The 22,773-nt window shown below is 34.9% G+C and overlaps 1 protein-coding gene across 2 annotated transcripts in view; it reads left to right on the plus strand.

Annotated features, from left to right (window-relative positions):
* The window catches only part of DGKH (diacylglycerol kinase eta), a 173,438-nt gene that overhangs the window by 120,342 nt on the left and 30,323 nt on the right, over window positions 1-22,773 (plus strand). For both annotated transcript variants that reach the window (XM_029210192.1, XM_029210193.1), the window contains 5 exons: window positions 5,808-5,893; window positions 12,246-12,345; window positions 13,884-14,157; window positions 14,847-14,969; window positions 18,217-18,342. In XM_029210192.1, the coding sequence (XP_029066025.1) occupies window positions 5,808-5,893; window positions 12,246-12,345; window positions 13,884-14,157; window positions 14,847-14,969; window positions 18,217-18,342 (709 nt within the window). The remainder of the gene's footprint in view (window positions 1-5,807; window positions 5,894-12,245; window positions 12,346-13,883; window positions 14,158-14,846; window positions 14,970-18,216; window positions 18,343-22,773) is intronic.

Consider the following 22,773-nt stretch of genomic DNA (forward strand, 5'->3'; position numbering starts at 1 on the left):
ATATATATATTATATATATTATATATATAATATATATAATATATATATAATATATTATATATTATTATATTATTATATTATTATAATATATTATATTATATTATTATTTTATTCAACTATAAACATGTTTTCATAGGAACCAATCTTTTTTCTTAATAGTATTTTTTAAATGTTATTAATTTTCTCTCCAGAGACAAAAGGGGCATTATTTTGCTCTTCTTACTTCAAGATGTCCATATCCTAGCATATAAGATAAAGTCAGACAATTTACTTTTATCATATATGTAGTCACTAAATATGAGGTACAATTGTAACTACATGGAAGAAAGCTCTTTTTTAGTGTAAAGGAGTTTGAATGAAACTTCATGTATTTTGCTTTTTTATTAAAGTATTTCATAACAAAGAGGTAGTGTGCCTTAAGATTACAGGTTAAATGAGTGTTCTTTGTCACTCTGACCAGTCACTGTGTGACTTCTTTGCCTTGAAAACTGAAATAAAAGTGAGCTAAATATTCCTTCTTCGTAGTCTCAATCTAATGTTCCAGCTTATATTTTTTAAGTAAAATATTTATTTTGGATTCCCTTATGCATGATTGTGAAATTACTGTTTTTTTCGATTTTCCACAAAATGTGGTTGATCTTCTTATTAACTGTTAGCATTCTGCTGGCACCATAGAATTATAGAGCTTAAGGAATTATGACAGTTTTATTGATTAATTCCTTATGGCCATAATTAAGCAATTCTATTTGTTGTACTTTTTGAACATTGTGAGAATAGTGATTCCATGATTTCCTTCAGTAACAATGATTCTATTGCTTAATGCTCACTATCAGAAAATGTATTGTTTACATTTAATGTAAAATCCCCATGCCATCAGGTTCTTCCCTCCTCTACCCCTTGGCGAATGAATATGCATCTCTCCGTTGGCCTCGTACTAGTTCACTCTGTTCTCACCTCAAGTCTCAGCTTAGGTATCACTCATTCCAGGTGTCCACCACTCACTCCAAGTGGTCATCCCTCATCTCCCAAGTCTTACGTCTGTGTCTTTCTTCAGTAGTTCCACAGCCCCCTTCACCTTCCATCATCTTACTGCTATCACACTGTAAGGATCAGGCAATGTATATTATTCACTCACCATTAATTATATTGTCACTCACCATTAATTATATTGTCATCCGGTACGATGACTAGCACAAAGTAGACAGTGAATTAAAAATTAGTATTGTTAGGGAATTCCCTGAAGGTACAGTGGTTAGGACTTGGCACTTTCACTGCTGTGGCCTGGGTTCAATCCCTGGTCACGGAAATAAGATCCCACAGGCTGTGCAGCATGGCTTAAAAAAAAAAAAAATCGTATTGTTAAATTTCTTTTAATCTAAATACCAAACTGTATTAGAACAGTGGACATCTTGACATCAAAGCCCTCTGGCCTTATGTATTCCTTGGAAGCCAGATTCCTACTGCTTTCTTTTTGGATTAAAAGCCTTTTGATGCAGAGGTCATGTTTTTGGTCTCTTCTGTATCATTCCCCAATCATACAAGTCTAGTAAGTCTACAGATGCTTGTTATCAATGCCAAGGTAATCAAAGAGAAGGTGTGAGCTGCTGTACCCCAGTCAACTCCCTGAAAACACAGGAGAGAATGGCCTCAAATTTCTGGAAATGAAAATCTTCTGATTAGTTTATTTCTAAATTTACTCTTACTGAATAATAAAACTTCTTTCCCCTCAATTCTGTCTGTTTTCTAGCTGCTTGGTAATAGCATGCTATGAAGTTGTAACTTTATGTTTTCTTTCATTCATTCAACAATATTAAGTGCCTGTTGGTACCTGGGACTGGAAATAAAAGACTTACCCTCTAGTTTCAATCAGCTTAGAGCTATGTTTGCCAAGCAGTGTGCCAGGCACCTCAGTGAACTCAGAGGGCTACCATGAGATTCTTTTAAATTTCAAAGAAAACATTGTAATACTCGACATCTGTTGGACATCACAGAAACTACTAGCTTGAGGTAGTACACAGTTTAAATGTTAGGTTGCACTACATTCCTTTTGATGACATTACGTTTTTGTGCAGCTGGATTTTCAGTAGCTGCTGTGTTATAAAGCAAACTCCACACAAAAACTAGTGTTGAATAGGAAATGAGGGTATCACGGTCCAATCTGATTCTAAGGTTTGAGATGTATACAGTGCCCACAGGCTCACAACTAGTTATTTAAGAATGAAATAAGGTATTTCTTTTCTTTTAATTTATGTGTATTATTTTTTCAAATAGTTATTAAGTTGTCAGGACATAAATACTTATTAAGCTGTTTGGACTTAACTACTACTAAGTATTTCTTTTGGCCCAGGGGCACTGTGACGAAATTACTAAGACGCTAAGGATGCATGAGCCCAGAAAGTTTGGGAATCTCTGGTCCAGTGGGAGGGCCAGACAAGGAAATGACCAGCAATGTTTAAGTTATTTTCAGGGTATAATGATTGCACAGAAGAGCGGGTTCTTAGCCTGGTAAGTTCAGTGAAGTCTTTACAGAGGAGGTTGTACCTAAACTGGGTTTTCAGCACAAAAAAAGAGAAGTAAGAATCAGCTAGTTGAAAAAGAGCATTACGCAGAGCTTGATAGTAAGGACCTTGGTACATCTGGGGCACTACAAGTAATTCTGTAGAGTTAGAGCATGTGGTGCAGGGGAAGGGCGTCAAAAGACAGGGCAGAGGAGAGGAAAGGAGGGTTCAGATCATGGAGAGTCTTACATGTTAGCTGAAGACTTTTGACTTTCTCTAGAAAACTTAGACATGTTAAGCTGGGATGTGGCATGATCAGATTTGTGCTTTAGAAAAAAAAATCACGCTGTTGTGAAGTGGAGACTGGTTTGAAAAGGGGCAGGAGAGACAGAGGAAGCCCAACCAGGAGGCTCTTATAGTAATACACCTGATCAATTATGAAATTTATATTTGACAGATACAATTAGGCAAAGACCAAGACTTGCTTGGTCAGGGTGTGTGTGGGGGGTGTGATGGAATAAGCTCCAGAATCCCTACTTGTAGCTTGTCTGCTCTTCATTAGCTGTGGTTCTTGGGCAAATCACTCACCTGAGCCTTAGGTGCCTTGGCTGTAAAACAGGACAATGAATAGAATAAATACATACAAAGTATTTAATCACAGTGCCTGGTACACAATAAAAAACGTCAACTGTTATTACTTTACCTTCCTAAGGCTGCTAAGTGACTACATAATAGCTTAATAAGTGACATCAATAATTTTATCCCAGCTTCCCTGGTGGCGCAGTGGTTAAGAATCCGCCTGTCAACGCAGGGGACATGGGTTCGAGCCCTGGTCCGGGAAGATCCCACATGCCGCACAGCAACTAAGCCCCTGCGCCACAACTGCTGAGCTTGTGCTCTCAACTGGCGAAAGCCTGCGTGCAGCAACGAAGACCCAGCACAGCCAAAAATAAATAAATTTATTAAAAATAATAATAATAATTTTATCCTTGGATATAGAGGTTATTTCCTTTTCCTCTGGAAAAGGTTGTACTCTATGCATTTGGTTACTTTTAATGGACAAAAACTTGGATTTTTTAAATGTAAATTCAAATGGAATTGATAGTTTTTCTCGACCCTCTTATGTGCTATGACAGTCTACCCTGTCGGGAAAAGAAATAAAATCAATTTTTTGGAAGAGTATTTCCTTCCTTTGCTTTTTTAAGAAGATACATTTTCATTTTTCTGATCTTAACTGTAAAGATGTAGTTTTTAATGTTTAGACCAGGGATCAGTAAGTAGATTTATCAGTCCATACAATATTGTGTGAAACTTTGAGGTTCCTCCTCTCTCCTCCTTTCTTTCAGGTAAAATTTCTTTTCCATATGTGCTCTGCCTTTGAAGGCAGTACGATAGAAATTTAAATCAGTAGCACACTGATTGCCATTGGTGGCAATGGGTGTAAAGCAGGACTGAGATTGCTTTGGGAAGAAGCTAGTCAGGAAGGCTTTATAGGGGGGCCGGTAATCGAATCTTCATTTGTGTGTGAATAAACTGATGCTGATTGGTAAAAAGCAATGAAAGGTTACCTGAGTCAGAAGAGCATTGGAGGCCAGCTTGAATAGAGCACATAGTTTATAATGGACTTTTTTGAGCTGTGTGACATGGAATAGAGTAGAGGCAAACATTTGGTGGAAGGCTCTGAATATGAGGCTGTTTAAATATCGTGCACATTTTTACGTATTAGGAAGATGTGTTCTTTCAACAGGATGTTAAAGTTTGAGTCAAATAGATCAGGGGATATGGGATTCCTTTAGCATTTTGATTATTTCGTTGAGAGAAATACTTATTTACATGATTGAATGACATACATTCAGCATTTTAAAAACTTTTTATTGAATTACACATACAGAAAAGTGCACGTATCATAAACATACAGCTTGGTAAGTTTCCAGAAACTAAATGAACCCATGTAATCAACACCCAGACACAAGGCAGCATTACCGGTACCCCCCCCCGCCCCGTGTCCCCCTTTCTTTCATCACCCCACCTCCCACCCCAGTAACCACTATCTTAACTTTTAACAGCATAGGTTAATCTTGTCTGTTTTTGTACTTTATAAAATAGAATCATTTTGTATGTGTACACTCCTTCATTTCTGAATTCCTTCCCTAAATATTATGTCTGTGAGATCCATCTGTATTGTGACATAGTGGTACATCATGCATTCTCATTGCCCTGTAGTATTCTGTTGCACGAATATACTACAGTTTTTTATCCATTCTGCTATTGAATGGATGCTGCTGTGAACACTCTAGCACATGTCTTTTGGGAAAGCACACCTGCCTTTCTTTTGAGTATAAACAGAAGTTGAATGGCTGAATCCTACAGTGTTATGCATACGTTCTGCTTTAATAGAGACTACCCAGCAGTTTTCTAGAGTGTTTGTATCAATTTGTGCCTCCACCGCAGTGTACAAGAATTGTGTTGCTCCACAACCTTGCCAGCACATGGCATTTTCCAGTCATTGCTGTTGTTTTCCTTTTAACTATTCTGCAGATATACAGGGGTGTTGCATTGTGGTTTTAGTTTCTATTTCCCTGACGGCTGATGAGATTGATCACCTTTTCATCTGCTTATGGACCACTTGTATATCTTCCTCTTTATTTATTTTTTTTTATTTTTCATTTTAAAAATTTTATTTATTTATTTTTGGCTGCGTTGGGTCTTTATTGTGGTGCGCGGGCGTCTCATTGCGCTGGCTTCTCCTGTTGCAGGGCATGGGCTCTAGGCGTGCGGGCTTCAGTAGTTGTGACATGTGGGCTCAGTAGTTGCGGCACACAGGCTTAGTTGCTCCGTAGCATGTGGGATATTCCCAGACCAGGGCTCGAACCCATGTCCCCTGCATTGGCAGACGGATTCTTAACCACTGCGCCACCAGGGAAGCCCTATCTTCCTCTTTAATTTCTAGTCTTTTGCCAATTTTTATTAGATTGTCTCGCTTTTTTTGTGCTGACTTGTAAGAGTTTTTTTTTTATATATTCAGCTATTTGACATTAGTGAAATTTTTAATGGATTTTATGGATTTTTCTAAGAATATGAATTAAAGAATTCCAGAAACAAAGAGCCTTTCAGAGAAAGGAAATATTTATCCATTTTGTATAATGACTCTTTCATATATATTATTTATTTCATTAAATCCATTTATATTTCATGACAGCCATTGCCATGTGTCAGATGAGTCAAAATGGTCCCATTTTTGAAGCAGTAATAACTGAGTTGTACAAATGCCAGAAACAATAATACAGTGTGAGTTTTTTATTTTTTCAGATGACAATTTATGAAGACTCAGTTGCGGCTCATCTTACAAAAATCCTCAATTCTGATGAACATGCAGTGGTCATATCATCTACCAAGTGAGTTGTGGAGTTCAAGTCATGATATAGTTATACGGTGAAAATGAAAGGAAAGCTGTTTCCTACCACTTATGACATTTCTTCGTGATTTCCGTCCCCCAAAATATCTGTGAAGTAGGTTATAGAACTAGATATACTAAATTTGCACTGGTTTTTTAAAAACCACCTTAGCATCTTATTTGCAGTGGAGTTTATTTAGAGGCTATTTTTTTGAGGCTTAATTCGAAACATTTTTGTCAAAAAGGTACAGTGAATGTTTAGAATTTGATTAATCTAAGTTCTTATGTAAAGAAACATTTATGATTAATTATGATGTGGAAAACACATTTCACTATAATTCATTATTTCCATAAACACTACTATTCAGGGATTGTTTACACCAGGAAAAGGAAAATAATGATGAGATTTTTCAAAATGACATTTCTCAGTATGTTTAAATGATGTAATTATATTTGAATTCAAAGTTATCAGATTTTAGTTAAGTTGATTCCATACATGGAGCCAAAGCTCCTTGACTTTATTATCCCGAATGTGGCCTGGCTGGAATTTAGGATTTAGTCTTGAAGCACCCTATACTGCTGTCATGAGAACTGGGAAGTCAACTACAGGAAGGAGTGAAACCCACTGAAATTTTCAACTGATGAGCAAAAGTAACAGCATGCTTTAGGATTCAGGCTTAGCAAGGAAATATTACTGATATACAGAAAGAGGAGAGAAAGGGAAGGGAAAGAAAGGGAGTGGGGAAGTGATGGAGGGAAAAATACACAAACTTTACATGTTACATACTTAATTTGCAAAGAAGTCAAGGAAAGACAAAATAAATCATGAAAAACAAATTTGCTTGTGACCAAAGCACAGATGTAGTGACAGTTGCTTTTGGTGCCATAACCTTCAGCAACAGGAGATAGGACTGAGCAATAGGAAAAGAGTTAACAGCAAAAGGCAAGGGAAGCACACTGGTTGCCCAGATTAGTGGGCTCCAGATGTGCTTTATTTGATGGGCAGTGATGCTGATGGGTTTTTTGGTTGATGCCTCGATTGGGTGTTTTTTAATTAGTTATATTGCTTTATGGTGAAAAGTACAAATCTCTACTTTGTCCCGGCCTTAGCACTCCCTATCGTCTTTCTCATCTTGGGCCAAATTCACATACCAAAGTTACTTCCTCTGGTATTTCTTAAGTGACTTCTATGAGGAAGACATTTACATTTGCCACCCTTGCCCTATGAGTCAAGTGCCTCTTTATGGGACATTTTAGAGGACGTGGCCAGAAAAGATTGAAAGTTGCAATGGAAACTTTTTAAAGGTATAACAAGTTATAGAATTATTCTTTAATACAGTTAAGTAAATATTTTATTTGGCCACCTTTCTTAGTTCAGATGTTAGCAAAGCTTTAATATTGGCTTTTGGGTGTTTGATTACTGCCTCTTTTACATTTTATGTGTTTTTTATTTTTATTTCTTTAAGATGATAATTGACTTATAACTGTCTTTTTTCAAATAAATTTTTATGCAGAATCCCAATATTAAAAAACTAAAATTTTATTTTGTTGGCATTAATACATAGGATAGGATTAAATTATTAGTTATTTAACAGAGAAATAAGCAATAAGGTTATAGGTGGCAGTTTTAGTTTTATGTTCTATGCAGTTTCCAATTATTTCTGTATTTTATGTTGGTTACATGGTCGTAAGGATGCCATTTTTATTTAATTGAAGACAATTTCCTTACGACCATGTAACCAACATGAAATACAGAAATAACTGGAAACTGCATTAAATATAGTACGAGATTTGCACAAAAGATAGTGAATTCTAAAGTAAAAGTTAACATAGTATTGTTCTCTTGTATACCTAACAGTTATTTTAAAATGTTAAGAACATTTAAAAAATTATATTCTGCATTTCTAAATGAAATTTTAATCAAGCCTTCGTGAAATCCTTGAAATATTTCTGAAAAACAGCTTGAAAACCACTGACATAAGTCACAGTGCTGTACTATGTCAGTCTGAGGCCCTAGATGAGATTCAACCATTTGCTGGCTTTGTGACCTATGCCTGTTTTATCAAGTGTAAGAATGGAAAGAATGCCTGTCCTTCCTGCCTCATGGAACTGTTAGGGGAATTAACTTGAGTAATGAAATAAAATTAGAGCTTATAAACTACAGAGTGCTATATTAAATTATGGTATCCTCACCTCATGTTTTACCCAACTGCATTTCACAGTTTTTCCTTGACCTTCGCCCGGCTCCTTGTCTAGGGTCTACTCTTAGCTTGGCTTTGGATTCCTCCCTGACTAGCTCATTTGCCTTTAAGCAGATTCTATTACAACCTTGGTCCCCTCTTGTCACTTGTCTGAGCTCCCAGGCCCGCCCAGATGCCTGAACTGTACAACAGCAGATTAAAATTCTGGGGGATTTGCCATAAAGAGGTTCAAGAGAGAAAAGAGAGGACAATATGTAATAACTTTGTACCAGTGATATAGTATATTTTTACTTTGACTTTTGTTATGGATTTTTTTCAAATATGCAAAAAAGTAGAGACACTAGTATAATGATTTCCCACCATACCCATCACTCAGCTTCAGTATTTATCAACATTTTGTCATCTACTCCCCACTTTCTTTTGCTGGAGTATCTCTAAGCAAATCCCAGAAATCATTTTATTCCACCTTCAGTATGTATATCCAATAATCTTTTTAAAAAATCTAATAAAATTAATAATAATTACTCAACCTATATTCCATTTCCCCTAATTTTCTTGAAGTTTTTTTAGACAATTGATTCGTTCAAATCAAAATCCAAACAGGGCATGTATTGCATTTGGGTTTTATGTCTCTAAGACTTAGAAAATCTATAGTAGTTCTCCCTACTTTTAAAAAACTGTGTTATTTGGGGCACGACATATACACAGTAAAGTACTCAAATCATAAAGGTACAGCTTAGTGATTAGAAAAAGATAATACACACACACATTTACATCTACATTCTTTTAACTACCACCTAGATAAAATAAAGAATTCCCTTCTTTTGTTAATGCCATTTACTTGTTGAATGATACATTAAGGCAGAAGGTTTTAACTAAACCTCTGTGTATGTTTATATTTGTTTCATAAAATAGTAATTCCCAGTAGCTTAAGCTATTTTTAACCATGTTAAAATGTTGAAAATGCTGATGGAAAAGCTGTATTTCATCAGCATAGCTAATAAGTAGGTTAACTAATGTAGTTCATCAACATAAAGTCAACATTTCCTTGACTTTGTAATTTTGTCAGTTCAGTAATGGTAACATGAGTTATCTTCTGAGATTCAGAAGGACTAATTAGTCATTATAGATGTGATTTATTAATAAAAATAAAAAACAAGTTATTAAGTAAATGCGATTTATTCTGTAGACAAAAATTCTCAGGGACTTCACTGGTGGTCCAGTGGTTAAGAATCCACCTAGCAATACAGGGGACACGGGTTTGATCCCTGGTCGGGAAACTAAGATCCCACATGCTGCGGGGCAACTAAGCCCATGCACTGCAACTACTGAGCCCTTGTGCCCCAACTAGAGAACCCGCATGCCACAAACTGCAGAGCCCATGCGCTCGGGAGCCTGCGCGCCACAACTACAGAGTCTACAGTGCTCTGGAGCCTATGCGCCACAACTAGAGAGCCTGCACACTGCAACTAAGACCTGATGCACCAAAAAAATAATAATAAATAAATAAACATTTTAAAAAGAACCTCTCAGAAAATGGGATCATTAGCGGGAAAAAATAATAAAATTGGAACCATTGTCATAGAACCATAGAATTTTAGATTTAGGATCTATCTTAGAGATAATTTAGGCAAACGCCCTCACTGAATAGATGAGGTAAGATATGTAGTTAGAATCTTTCCTCAGAGCACATAGATAGCTAGGGGTTTTAAGATATTATGCATTGATGTTTGGAAATTACCTTTAGTTTCTGATTGGAACTTTTAAATATCAGGTTAAAAATGAAGTTTTCAGGTACTGACTACCAACTTGTGGTTCTGTTTGGGCACCATTGCCGTATTTTTCTTAGTGTAGCATTTGCATGTTTTATTGTCATTTGCCCCTATTAAAAATAAGTGGAAAACTGATAAATGAAGACGCTGTTACCAGTGATAAGTATAGATCCCATATATAACATAATTAAGATGATAGTGGAAATCATAAAGCATGCTAGCTGTGTGGACTGTTGTTAGCTTCAACTGAATAATTTGACCATGTTCAGCTTGGAAGAGAGAGAACAAAACTAAAGAAGTACAGTGCTGGATATACCTCATCAAAATGATAACTAATGTTAATTAAACGTGGAATTAGGAATTTAGAATATTTTTAGCTCTATGTGAAGATCCATGTTCCAGTTTCATTCATTTGATTTTTGCACATATTTTCTGGAAGTCTTTATGTATTAAAGTGGGAAACTGTATCAGTTGGAGGATGTTTTTTGTGTTACTATAGTAAATACATCTTAAAACTGTTTTTCCCCAAGTTTGCAAGTTCCTAGTTGGTGTGACTTTGAAATCACACTGCTTTTAAGTATATGTTTTATTTCTATTTTAAAAACCTCTGCATTCACCATTTAGGTATAACAAAAAGTGAATTCATTCCTCCAGATTATAAATATCCTCTGTCTTCTGGAATATGGAACTTAGTGCACCATAAGATTCCCCCAACTAAGTGGCAAGCGTTCCCTAACACAGTATCCTCCTCTCTCCCTGAGCCTCTGTCTGCCTCAGCAGCACGGCACAAGTGAGGAAGCACCTCTGCTGCCCCTTTCATTCCTAGACTGATGGACCGACAGGCTCTGTCCCTAGGAGTTAGTGAAGCGCCAGCAAAAGTGTCTATGATAGTGTTATGGCACTATGCAATTTCACAAATCCAAGAGGAAAATTTATCAACACAGTGTTGTAATAATAACAAGGAAAACTTTTATTTTGGAGTTCCGTAAAGAGGAGGGAATGTCATTGTTTCCTCTTCTTAAACGTGGGACGTCTTAGAAGAACTTTCAGTAAAGTTCATAGAAGAAATTTCATAGTAGCCTGTCTGAATATTTCAAGAAATTCCATAAAAGTATTATACATGAACAAAGAAGACCAAACTTGACATGAAACACATGAATGAATCTCTAGTAAATGGTTAGCTAGAGTCTCTGTAGAAATCTGTTTAAAAGCCCAACCAAAAAGGTTAAAGGTTAGGAAGTATTACCTTTTGTCCAAGTGAAATCTAGAAATGGTTGCCAAAAATAACAAACAAAACAAAAAATGTTAGGAGTAATTCATTTATTTCTTAGATGATAAGTGTGAAGGTTTGAAGAGTGTGTGTGTGTGTGTGTGTGTGTGTGTGTGTGTGTGTGTGTACTGTATCTATTGAATGGCTCAATTTCCTAATACTTAAGTATCTGGAAAGTTTATGTCACTCCCATACCAGAGAAAATTGTGAGTATAATAGAAAAAAATAATTGCTGTAATCTGGGGGTTTTTTTCCTAAAATTCCTCAACCTTTATCAATGTTAAAGAGAAATATTGTTATTTTTAAATAGTCTGATTTTGTTTTCAAAATCACTTTATAAGTGCTTGCTACAAAAAGCTGGTCATATACCATTCTGTTGGTTGTAGTTTCTAATCCAACACCAGTTCTAAAGACTTTTGACAGATTTTTTGATGTTTCAGATTTTTTTCTTTTAGTCTATTTCTATTGCAAAGAAACCAAATGTAATTAAAAGAAACAAACAAGTAAACCATATTGCTGACACGAACAAGACCTAAATTCAGTTAGTCTGCATGGTATCACATTGGTTATCTTAAGGAAAAAAATGAATGGATTTACAGAGACTATAACTCAAGTCAAGAGGCAGGTTGGTTTCCAGCATAACGCACAACCTCTTTCCTCTTCAGGAAGAATATAGTTACCTATATAATGAATAGGAGAGCAACAGTGACACCATTAGTGACAGATTTATTCTTGTCTGCTCAACACTGAAAGTCCTGTTATAAGGATACATAAGGTACAGAAGATAATGCTTTCTTTTTTAAATAAGGTCTACAACTACTCTTCTCAAGAATTTTAAAAATTTAAATATTTGAGAAAGGCTTGTTATAACCTTAAAATGACTTATTTAAATTATGTAGAGCAAGGTTTATTCATGTATCCGTTTATCACTTCTAATGTCTTGAACTTCTATAGGACATGTTACACAGCAAATACAAGTATGGGTTTCTAAACAAATGATCCCGATATTTTAACAGTTTACTTAATTGTGCTTTTTTTAAAATATGTTTGTAAATTGAAGCAAATCAGCCTACCGAGTTTCCTGAATTGCACAATTTCTTTTCTTCAAAGGGTACTTTGTGAAACTGTAAAGGATTTCGTTGCCAAAGTAGAGAAGGCGCATGAAAAAACGTTGGAAAAAGCTGTTGCAGCCGATGCCGTGGCCAATAAAGTAAGCGGGAAGTGTTCAGGACAGGAAGGTTTTTTACTGACAGTGTTAATATTGAACTGTGTTTTATAGCTAAATTGATTAAGTGGCTTTCCTGCCAAAATATCTTAAACCAAGAGAAAAATTACTTTTGAATCAGATAGGAGGGTTTAAAACATGCTTTATGGTTAGTCCCTTTAATATGTAGGAAAACTGCATTGCTGAAGACCAACACGCCGAACTTGATAACTCAACTCCTTTTTCCCACTGATTGACATTTTGAAGGAGAAATGCACAGTAGTCAGGTCACATGGGGGGAAATGCTGGGAAGCTGGCCTTCCAGTGGGAAGAGTAATGGTTTTCCACTTCCAGGCAAACCTTGGCCACTCAAGTTCCCTCCCAGCATCATTGCTTGGATTTCCCAGATGTTATGATCCTCGGCCTCTTTCAGGGTTCTGTTTCTTGCTTTGCCTTTTTCTTTATAGGTATTTCTTTTCCGTTGTGAGCTTTCTGAGGCTAAAATAAGAATCGTTTACTGAACCTTGAATGCTACCATCTTTGCTTTCATTTGTTCACGACAGGGCATTCTCACAAAAGGCTTGGCTCTCTTGGGCTTTGCAAAGGAATGATCTTCCCCAGCTGTAGATGGTGGTTTGATTGAGTGGAAGGAAAAGAAAATAGAAATATACATTTGAAGTTTTCAGCCTCTTTCTCTTGTTTTTCTGCTCTGTGGAGAGCTTCAGGAAACAGAAACCCTCTGTAGTCACACTTTTTTCTCATAACTATCTCTGCTGTAACTCTCTCTTGGCACGTCATCAAAAATAAAGGGAGGCGGAAGGGACTGGAAATTGTGTGGAGGTAAAACGTATATTAGGCAGTAGCGTCAATAGCTTCAGTTCTAAATGTTTCTTTACTCTTAGGAATTCAAGAAAAGCAGAAAGAAACAAGGGCCCAGTACCTGTTTTCTTTCTGCATCGTTCTGCATCGTTCTTCCTTATCCTGTGCATATTCCTTTTTCTCTTTCTTTGAGCCAATAATCCCTTAAGTACTGTCACTCCTTTGCAAGCCAAAGGTTTGAAGGTGAGTTTACAAGACTCAGCCAGACTTGGCAGTTTGTGTTTACAAGACTCAGACAGGCTTGGCAGTGCCGTAAGTTGATTACTTAAAAAAAAAAGTTTATGCAATGTTTTGTATAATGTACAGCAAATTTTGTATAATGTGTAAATTGTTAATGTAATGTGTCACTTTATCGTGAAGCTTCGTTGTTTTCTTTTGAAGAAAAATAGCTTTTGGAAGACTGTAAAGATTTTCACGTGTGCAGTGGTGCTTGAACAGTTCTGGAAGTATAAATCAGTAAATTTACAGAATAATTGTGCTGTTTTCTAAAAAATTATAAATTATTAAGTCCATAGCTGTCTAAGGTATAATTTATAATAGATAACCAATTAATGATAAACATCAGTGTAGGCATCTTTCCTCTAAAAATCAAAAACCATTCATTTAAACTATCACTTTCCATCTCCACTAAATGAAGATTCATTACCGCGTTTTTGTTTTCTTAGTGTTCAGTTCTAAATGAGAAGCTTGAACAACTGCTCCAGGCTTTGCACACAGATTCCCAGGCTAGTCCGGTTCTCCCGGGCATCAGCCCTCTCATTGTAGAAGAAGATCCTGTGGAATCGTCCAGCGAAGAATCCTTGTGTGAAAGCAAGGAACAACTCTTGGATGACACTACAAAACCTTCCTCCCAGAAAACTGTCAAACCAAGGGAAATAATGCTGCGGGCAAACAGTTTAAAGAAAGCAGTGAGGCAAGTCATTGAAGAGGCCGGAAAAGGTACACATTAACAAAAGTAACTTCTGAAGAAGGGAGCAGCATTCCCGTGGCAAGCACAAGGGAATTTTCCTATTGGTCAGCCTGGACACACTTTAAAAAGTTTCAGAGATAAAGTACACTGGAAACATTAAAATAAAGTTAAAAATTACCTTTAAATCATATTTCTAAAATTAAAAGTTTTTTAAACTGGAATCTGTTAAATTCTTAAAGAATATCAAACCTATAAACTACTTTGAAAATATTTTAACATTTATTTCCTAAATGTTGATGTTGCTTTTTTAAGAGTTTATAAAAGTTACACGTATATTTTATTTTTTTGTATTAATGTAATATGTATACTTCTCTTAGAATTTTAGTAGTAGATTAGAAGTTAACTTTAATACAAATAATTAATATTCAGAAACAGATTGTAACTTGTAATTGGACTTGTATTTCATTCTCTAAAGTTCTTATATTTTATTTTTCTCTTCCACTAAAAATATAATTTTGACACTTTAAAATATTTCCTTTTATAATCTAGTACTTAACAGACATCACATGACCCCAAAGTTCATTGCCAATCAGTGCTTTTTTGTGAATGTGGAATCTCTTTGGGTTTCTATTTCAATTTTCCTTTTTTAAGCATATTTTAATATTTATGGATCTTATTTTTGCTTGTTCAAACATACTTCTCTTCTGGGTACTTAAAGTGATGGATGACCAGACAGTTCACTCCTCTGAACCAGTTAATCAATCATTTGATTATGATAGCACAGAAACAGATGAGTCTAAAGATGAATCAAAAGAAGATGATGCAAAAGCGTCATTAACTGGTAAGAAAACTGTGATAAAATTATTTTGGAATTAAATAAAATGTAATTCTGCTTTTAGTTTTTGAAAGGCCTGTCAGTTTGAAATAAACTCTTTGTATTTTTATTTTTAACAAGGTTTTTCAGAAGTTAAAGCTTAGATATTCATGAGTGCTAAAATAATGAAGGTAACATTATTTAGACCGTTGTCAAATACTCTCACATCCCTTTTTTATCACATGATCTAGAAATCATCATAATAAACTAAGGATTTGGGGACCAAATGTGGCTAAATATCTTAATTTTCCTGAAGAAGGAGTAAACACCAAAACAGCAGTTTTTAACCTATTTTAACCCTCAGATTCCTTTGAGAATAATATGGAAGCTGCAGGCCTCACATGCATAAAACTTGACATTTAAATAATTTATCAGTCCCTTGAGTTCCATTGATCAGCCTAGATGGCTGATAATCCTTATCGCTAAATTAAGTTTTTAAATCATAGGACATCTAGTTACAACCCTATCTCTACTGAAATTATTTTTGCCAGGAAATTATTGTGTAGTTGCTTGAATAATATTAACTATTTCTCTACCTTTTAGGTTTTAATTGAAAATGAATTTATACTTTTAATTTTTCATGTTGTATGAGGGAAAAAGTGTTAATTTACTAGAATAAAACAAGCAGAAATATTAATGAAGATGAGAAGATAATATGAAAATAATTACATAGTACTAATGAAAATCAATGGATATTATATCACAACTGTTTGCCATCATTAAATTTTTGCTTTTACTTTCATTACATATAAACTTGGATAGATTACCTAAGTTCTCTGTGGTTTCCTCATTTGTGAAATGCTATAATGATAATAGTGATAAAATGATAATAATGTACCTACTTGTTGCGACCTTTAAATAAGTTAACACACATTAAGTGCCTAAAATAGCACCTGGTACATTGTGCTGTAAAGAAATGTTTGCTGTCATTATCACTATTATGATTATTGCTACTACTTCCGCTGTTGTTGCTAACTACACTAACTTTGAAAGAGTAGTTCTTAATTGTATTTAAAACTCTTAGAAACTTTGAAATTAGACCATATTATAGACCCCACATGTCTGACATACAACCAGTGCTTTTATATTCTACATCCTTAGTCCTTTTAGACCTTAATGTGTACCTATTCCAGCACACAACCCAATTTTATAACCTTAGATCTTTTAGACCTTAAATGGCCCCATTGCAGGATATAATCCAACGCAGGCATATTTTACAACCTTGACCGATGGTCATTGAGCCTTCGGACTACTCACTTTCACTTCGTCCCCCTCTTATGGTCAGCTCTAATTCTTAGGAGGTTTTTTTTTTTGTTAATGTATTGAGCTTTCTATATTCTTCCTTAAATTTCTACCCATGATTGCAGTTATTATTAATAAACTTTTATGTATGATAATGTTAACAGTAACAACTACTGACATTTGTGTAGGGCTTTATGGCTAGTTTAAAAGCAATTTCACACACATCATTTCACGATATTGAAGATGACTCTGCTGTGCGGCAACCCTGAAATGATACTGAAAACAGCTTTCATGGCATCGTAGTCTCTTCCCACACATTATATCTTCTTTTCCAGATTCTCTCTCCTAAATTGTTTTACCAATCTAATTTGATGATTTTATACTTTTTTTTTCTGGTTGCACCCATTTGGTCACTATGATACCCCATTAAAATACGATGCTCCGTTTTGAGCAATATTCTCCAGATATTTCTGTAATGCAAGAATACTCCGATACCTGTACTACTCATTCTGGACATAATGAGCCATAACGAATGGCTCTCTTTGGAGGATTGGTTTTTCAGCACTCATTGGTAATGGTTTTCTAACCAGCTACCATCCCACCTTACTATACTCTCATGAATTTGACACTTCCATTATAGCCTGCAAAGGAAACCAAAAAAATACAGATATAGTGGTGTAGATATTGTTATTGAAATAGGCATAGATTATACAAGTCTTTATGGAGCAGTATTTGATCTTATTTTTTGGCTAGTAATCCAATTCAGTGGGAATCAGTAGCAGTAGAAGTGTTTCTGTATTAATCATTAATTTTTTGAAGCATATTCATTGTATTATCATTGAATAATATAATAATTCGTATATCTGAGATGTGCAAAATACACATTAATATGATCAATGAGATGTTATGTTTAACAAGAACCATGAAACATTAATTTAGTTACCTGCAATGGAAGATCAATCTTAGTCACTAGAACACACTCTGTTTTTTATCAGAGATGAATATCAAAAGGTTATTTTTATTAGAAATTAGTTCCAGGGCTCCCATCTGTCAAAAAAAAAAAAAAAAAAAAAGAGTGGCTGTTCTGCTACTTTTCTTTAGTGCACCTGGACTGTTTTTGAACAGAGAGATGAGTGTGTAAGATTAATATAGTTAGTTTGTAATTAGTCTTAGGGAGAGTAAAGATAATTAAGTTTTAGAGTATTTTTAAATTGAGTTTGAGGATTACTGTTTTTTTAAACACTTGCCAATCGCTCCTAAATTAGTTAAAGATACTGTTTGCTCTCCATTAAATTGCCCCAGTTTAGATAGAATTAAATCTCTCTTTTTGTTGTTTACTTTGAGAGTAATTCTGTTTTGGAATAATTTTTTAAACATATTGAGCTTTTATAAAAATATAATAAAACTGTTTTGGACAAATCATTGTCTTGAGTAAATAATTAATTGGGAAGTACAGGAAAAGTGTATTGGTTTCATTTGAAAAAATAATATTTTTCCTTCCAAGTGTAGAAGAAAATGTTACTCATGTTTCACTGTTAGCTCTGGGAATTACATTCCTTAAATTTTATCATTTATCCAACATTTTTGAGAAAAGGATTGCATTGGTAGTATACACTGCAACACATGTTCCGTTTTCAAAAATTGTCAGGCTTCAGAATTTCCTTTTTTTTAAATAATGGGTTTCTCACATTCAAATTATGAGCATCACTGACCTTTAATTATGGTAAGCATCTATTTTTTATTAATTGCCATCTGTTCAAAATGGGAGATCAAAACTTCTAACTGTGGCAGACTCCTTCCACATAGTAAATCCCAAGAAAATGAACAGAAAATGGTAAAAGAATAAACACAATGTAATTATTTTTGGTTCTACTGATTAAACATGTATGAAATTATTTTATGTCTTGAGTGTGTAAGGACTTGCTTCTTTTTATAACTTTATCTCCTTTTAATCTGGACTTTTTGCCAACAGTTAAAACTGCACCTCGGTCTCCAGATGGCCGGGCAAGTCGTTCCCAAACTGACTCTGGCTCTGGTCCTGCTGTGGCAGCCAGTAAAGAAAACCTCCCAGTGCTCAATACCAGAATAATCTGCCCAGGTAGTACAGATTCTGAAACATGGTGTATTTTTAAGTATTTCCGTGAAAACGTATAAGTACTCATTTTCCTGAACTATAGAACTGTGTTCTTTTTTTTTTTTTTAAGGTTTATTATTTATTTATTTTTGTTTATTTTTGGCTGTGCCGGGTCTTAGTTGTGGCACCGGGATCTTCGTTGAGGCATGCAGGACCTGTCGTTGAGGCGTGTGGGCTCTTCATTGTGGTGCGCAAGCTTCTCTCTAGTGGTGGTGTGCGGGTTTTCTCTTCTCCAGTTGTGGTGCGCAGGCTCCAGGGCACGTGGGCTTTGTAGTTTGCGGCACGTGGGCTTAGCTGCCCAGCGGCATGTGGGATCTTAGCTCCCTGACCAGGGATCAAACCTGTGTCCCCTGCATTGTAAGGCGGATTCTTTACCACTGAACCACCAGGGAAGTCCCTAGAAATGTGTTCTTAAAGGTAAATGTTCCTTTAAGAAAATGTTCCTGGTACTCTTGTCAGTCAGAGTCCAGATCCTTAGACTTTGGTGTGTACAAGAGTTGCCTAGGAAGTATTAAAGCAAGTGTTTCTGAACCCTGCCCTGAGAAATTCTGATTGAGTAGTTCTAGAGTGGAGCCCAGGAATCTGCATGTAAGTACTCATGGTAAATTTGATCTTATATTCTACTACCTTTTATGTATCTCCATAGCCTTCCCTGGATAAAGACTTGGGATTAGGATAATATTAGCAGAAACCAAAGGACTTGTGTGGAAAGGATGGGATGTAGATGTAGATGTAGATGTAGATGTAGATGTCTCAGAGGTCTCCTTAAGTACCATTTGTTTGACTCAGTGAAAACTTTCCAGATTCGTTCCAGAGTAGATTGGAACCCAAATTACACCCTGAAAATCAATTTCTCCTACAAATTATTTTTAAAGGTGAATCATAATTCAATAATAATAGTTGGAGACTTTATTATCCCACTTTCAGTAATGAATAAAACAACTAGACAGCAAGAAGGAAATAGAAAATTTGAAAAACACGTAAGACAAGTATAGCTAATATGTCTACAGAACACTCCACCTAACGATAGCAAAATACACATTCTTCTCAAGTGCATATGGAAAATTCTCCAAGATAGACCATATATTAGGCCATAAAACAATTCTAAATAAATTTAGAAGGATTGAAATCATAGAAAGTATGATCTCCAACCACAATGGAATGAAATTAAAAATCAATAACAGAAGGAAATTTGGGAAATGCACAAATATGTGGAAATAAGTGGGTCAAAGAAAAACAAATCACAGAGAAATTTTAAAAAATACTTTGGTATGAATGAAAACAAAAATACACCATACCAAAATTTATTTGATGCAGCTAAAGTAGTGCTAGAGTGAAATGTATTAAATGTCTATATTTGAAAAGTAGAATGACTACAAAAACCTAACTCTCCACTTTAATAAACTAGAAAAATAAGAGTAAACAAACCCATAACAAGCAGTAGGAAGGAAATAATAAAGTTTTTAGTGGAAATAAGTGAAATAGGAGAATATAAAACATTACAGAAAATCAATAAAACCAGAAGTTGGTTCTGTGAACAGTTTAACAAAATTGATAAGCCTTTAGCTAGACTGACCCAGAAAATAAGAGAGAAGATTCAAGTTCCTTAAATCAGGAATGAAAGAGGAGACATTGCTATGGACCTTACAGAAATAGAAAGGATTGTAAGGAAAAACTATAAAATATTGCATGCCAACAAATTAGATAACTTAGATGAAATGGACAAACTCCTAGAAACAGGCAAACTACTGAAACTGATTCAAGAAGAAATAGAAAATCTAGCTGGATCTATGACAAGGAAAGAGATTGAATTAGTAATCAAAAAACTTCCTCCAAAGAAAAGCCCAGGCCCAAATTGCTTCACTGGTGAATTCTACCAAATGTTTAAAGAAGAATTAATACACCAGTCCCTTACAAACTCTTCCAAAAACTAGAAAAAGAAAGAACACTTTTCTTAACTTACGTTTTATTTATTTTTTATTAAAGTGTAGTTGATTTACATTATCATGTAAGTTTCAGATGTATAGCACAGCAATTCAGTTTCATATATATATTCTTTTTCAGATTCTTTTCCTTTATAGGTTATTACATAATATTGAGTATAGTTCCCTGTGCTATACAATAGATCCTTGTTGGTTATCTATTTTATACATAGTAGTGTGTGTATGTTAATCCCAGCCTCCTAATTTATCCCTCCCCCCACGTCCCTTTCCCCTTTGGTAACCATAAGTTTGTTTTCTTTGTCTGTTAGTCTCTTTCCGCTTTGGAAATAAGATCATTTGTGTCTTTTTGTTGTTGTTGTTGAAAGAACACTCTCTAACTCATTCTATGAGGCCAGTATTACCCTGACACCAAAACCAGTCAAAGACATCATGAGAAAACTATAGACCAATATCCTTGATGAATAGTAACGCAAAAATCCTCAACAAAATCCTAGCTAACTGAATCCAACAACATATAAAAAGAATTATACACCATGATCAAGTGAATAGTATCCTACTAATGCAGAATTGATGCAACATATGAAAATTAATCAACGTAGTATACCATCTTAATAGAATAAGGAGCAAAAACTATACAATCATCTCAATAAATACAGAAAAGGCATTTAAAAAAAATTCGACACCTTCCAGTGGTAATACCACTCAACAAACTAGGAATAGAAAAAAACTTCTTTAGCCTGAGAAGGGCATCTATGAAAAACCTATAGCCAACCTCATATTTAATGGTGAAAGGCTGAAATCTTTCTCCCTAATATTAGGAGCAAGACAAGGATGTCCAAACTAGCCACTTCTATTCAGCCTTGTTGGAGCTGCTACCTTGGGCAATTAGGCAAAATAAAAAGAATTAAAGGCGTTCAAACTGGAAAGGAGAAAGCAAAACTGTATCTCTTCATACTTTGACCTTGTATATAGAAAATCCTAAGGAATACACACACACACACACACACACACACACACACACACGCACAATTAGAGCTAATAAACAAAAACAAGGTTTCAAGATAAAAGAGCAATATATAAAAAATAATTGTATTTCTGTACACTAGTAATGAACAATCTGAAGATCTTTAGAAAATAATTTCCAATAGCATCCAAAATAACCCAAAAAACTGAGTAAATTTAACCAAGAAGCTGAACTATTTGAATACTGAAAACTACAAAACATTGTTGAAAGAAAATTTAAAAGACCTAACAAAATTGAAAGACATCTGTGTTCATGGATCAGAGGACTAGATATTACTAAGATGGCAGCTCTCCTCAAATTGAGCCAAAGATTCCACACAACCCTTATCAAAATCACAATTGCCTTTTTTGAAGAAATTGATAAGCTGACCTTAAAATTCTTAATGGAAATACGAAGAACTCAGGATAGCTGAAAAGTCTTGAAAAGGAAGAACAGTTGAAGGAAAAACACTTTCTGATTTCAAAATTTCCTCCAAAGCTACAGTAATCAAAACTGCATAGTGCTGTCATGAAAATGGTCATATAGATCAATAGAATAGAACTGAAAGTCCAGAAATAAACCCCTACATTTATGGTCAATTGATTTTCAACAAATGTGCTAAGACAATTATTTAATGAGGAAAGAATAGTCTTTTCAATCAGTGGTACCAGGGCAACTAGATATTCACATGCAAAGAATTATGATGGACCCCTGCCTCACACCATATATAAAAATTAACTCATTATGGATAAAAGACTTAAAGGTAAGAGCTAAAAATATGAAACTATAAAATGAAAACATAGACATAAATGTTCATAACCTTGGATTAGGCAATGTTTCTTAGCCATGACTCCAAAAACACAAACAACAAAAGAAAAAAAGATAAATTGGACTTCACTAAAATTAAAGATTTTTGTGAATCGAAGGGCACTGTCAAGAAAGTGAGATCCAATCCACAGGATGGGAGAAAATAGTTGCAAATAATATATCTGATAAAGGACTAGCATCCAAGATATATAGATAAATCTTAAAAATTCAACAATAGAAAGACATATCCCAATTTAAAAATGGGCAAAGGATCTGAGTAGACATTTTCCCTAAAAGTTATTCAAATGTCCAATAAGCACATTGAAAGATGCTCAACATCATTGCTCACAGGGAAATGAAGTGAAATCCACAATGAGATACCACTTTACCCTATTGGGATGACTATCAAAAAAAGACAGATAATAACAAATATTGGCAAGGACATGGAGAAATTGGAACTTTCATGCACTGCTGGTTAGAATGTAGAATGGTGCAGCCATTTTGGAAAACAGTTTGGCAGTTCCTCAAAGGGTTAAACACAGAGTTAACATATAATCCAGAAACTCTACTACTACATATATACCCATAAGAACTGAAAATACATGTCTGCACAAAAACTAGTACATGACTGTTTTTAGCAAC

The sequence above is a fragment of the Monodon monoceros genome, unplaced genomic scaffold, assembly GCF_005190385.1.
Source record: "Monodon monoceros isolate NGI ecotype Baffin Bay Population unplaced genomic scaffold, NGI_Narwhal_1 Super_Scaffold_8, whole genome shotgun sequence".
In the NCBI taxonomy this organism is placed as follows: domain Eukaryota; kingdom Metazoa; phylum Chordata; class Mammalia; order Artiodactyla; family Monodontidae; genus Monodon; species Monodon monoceros.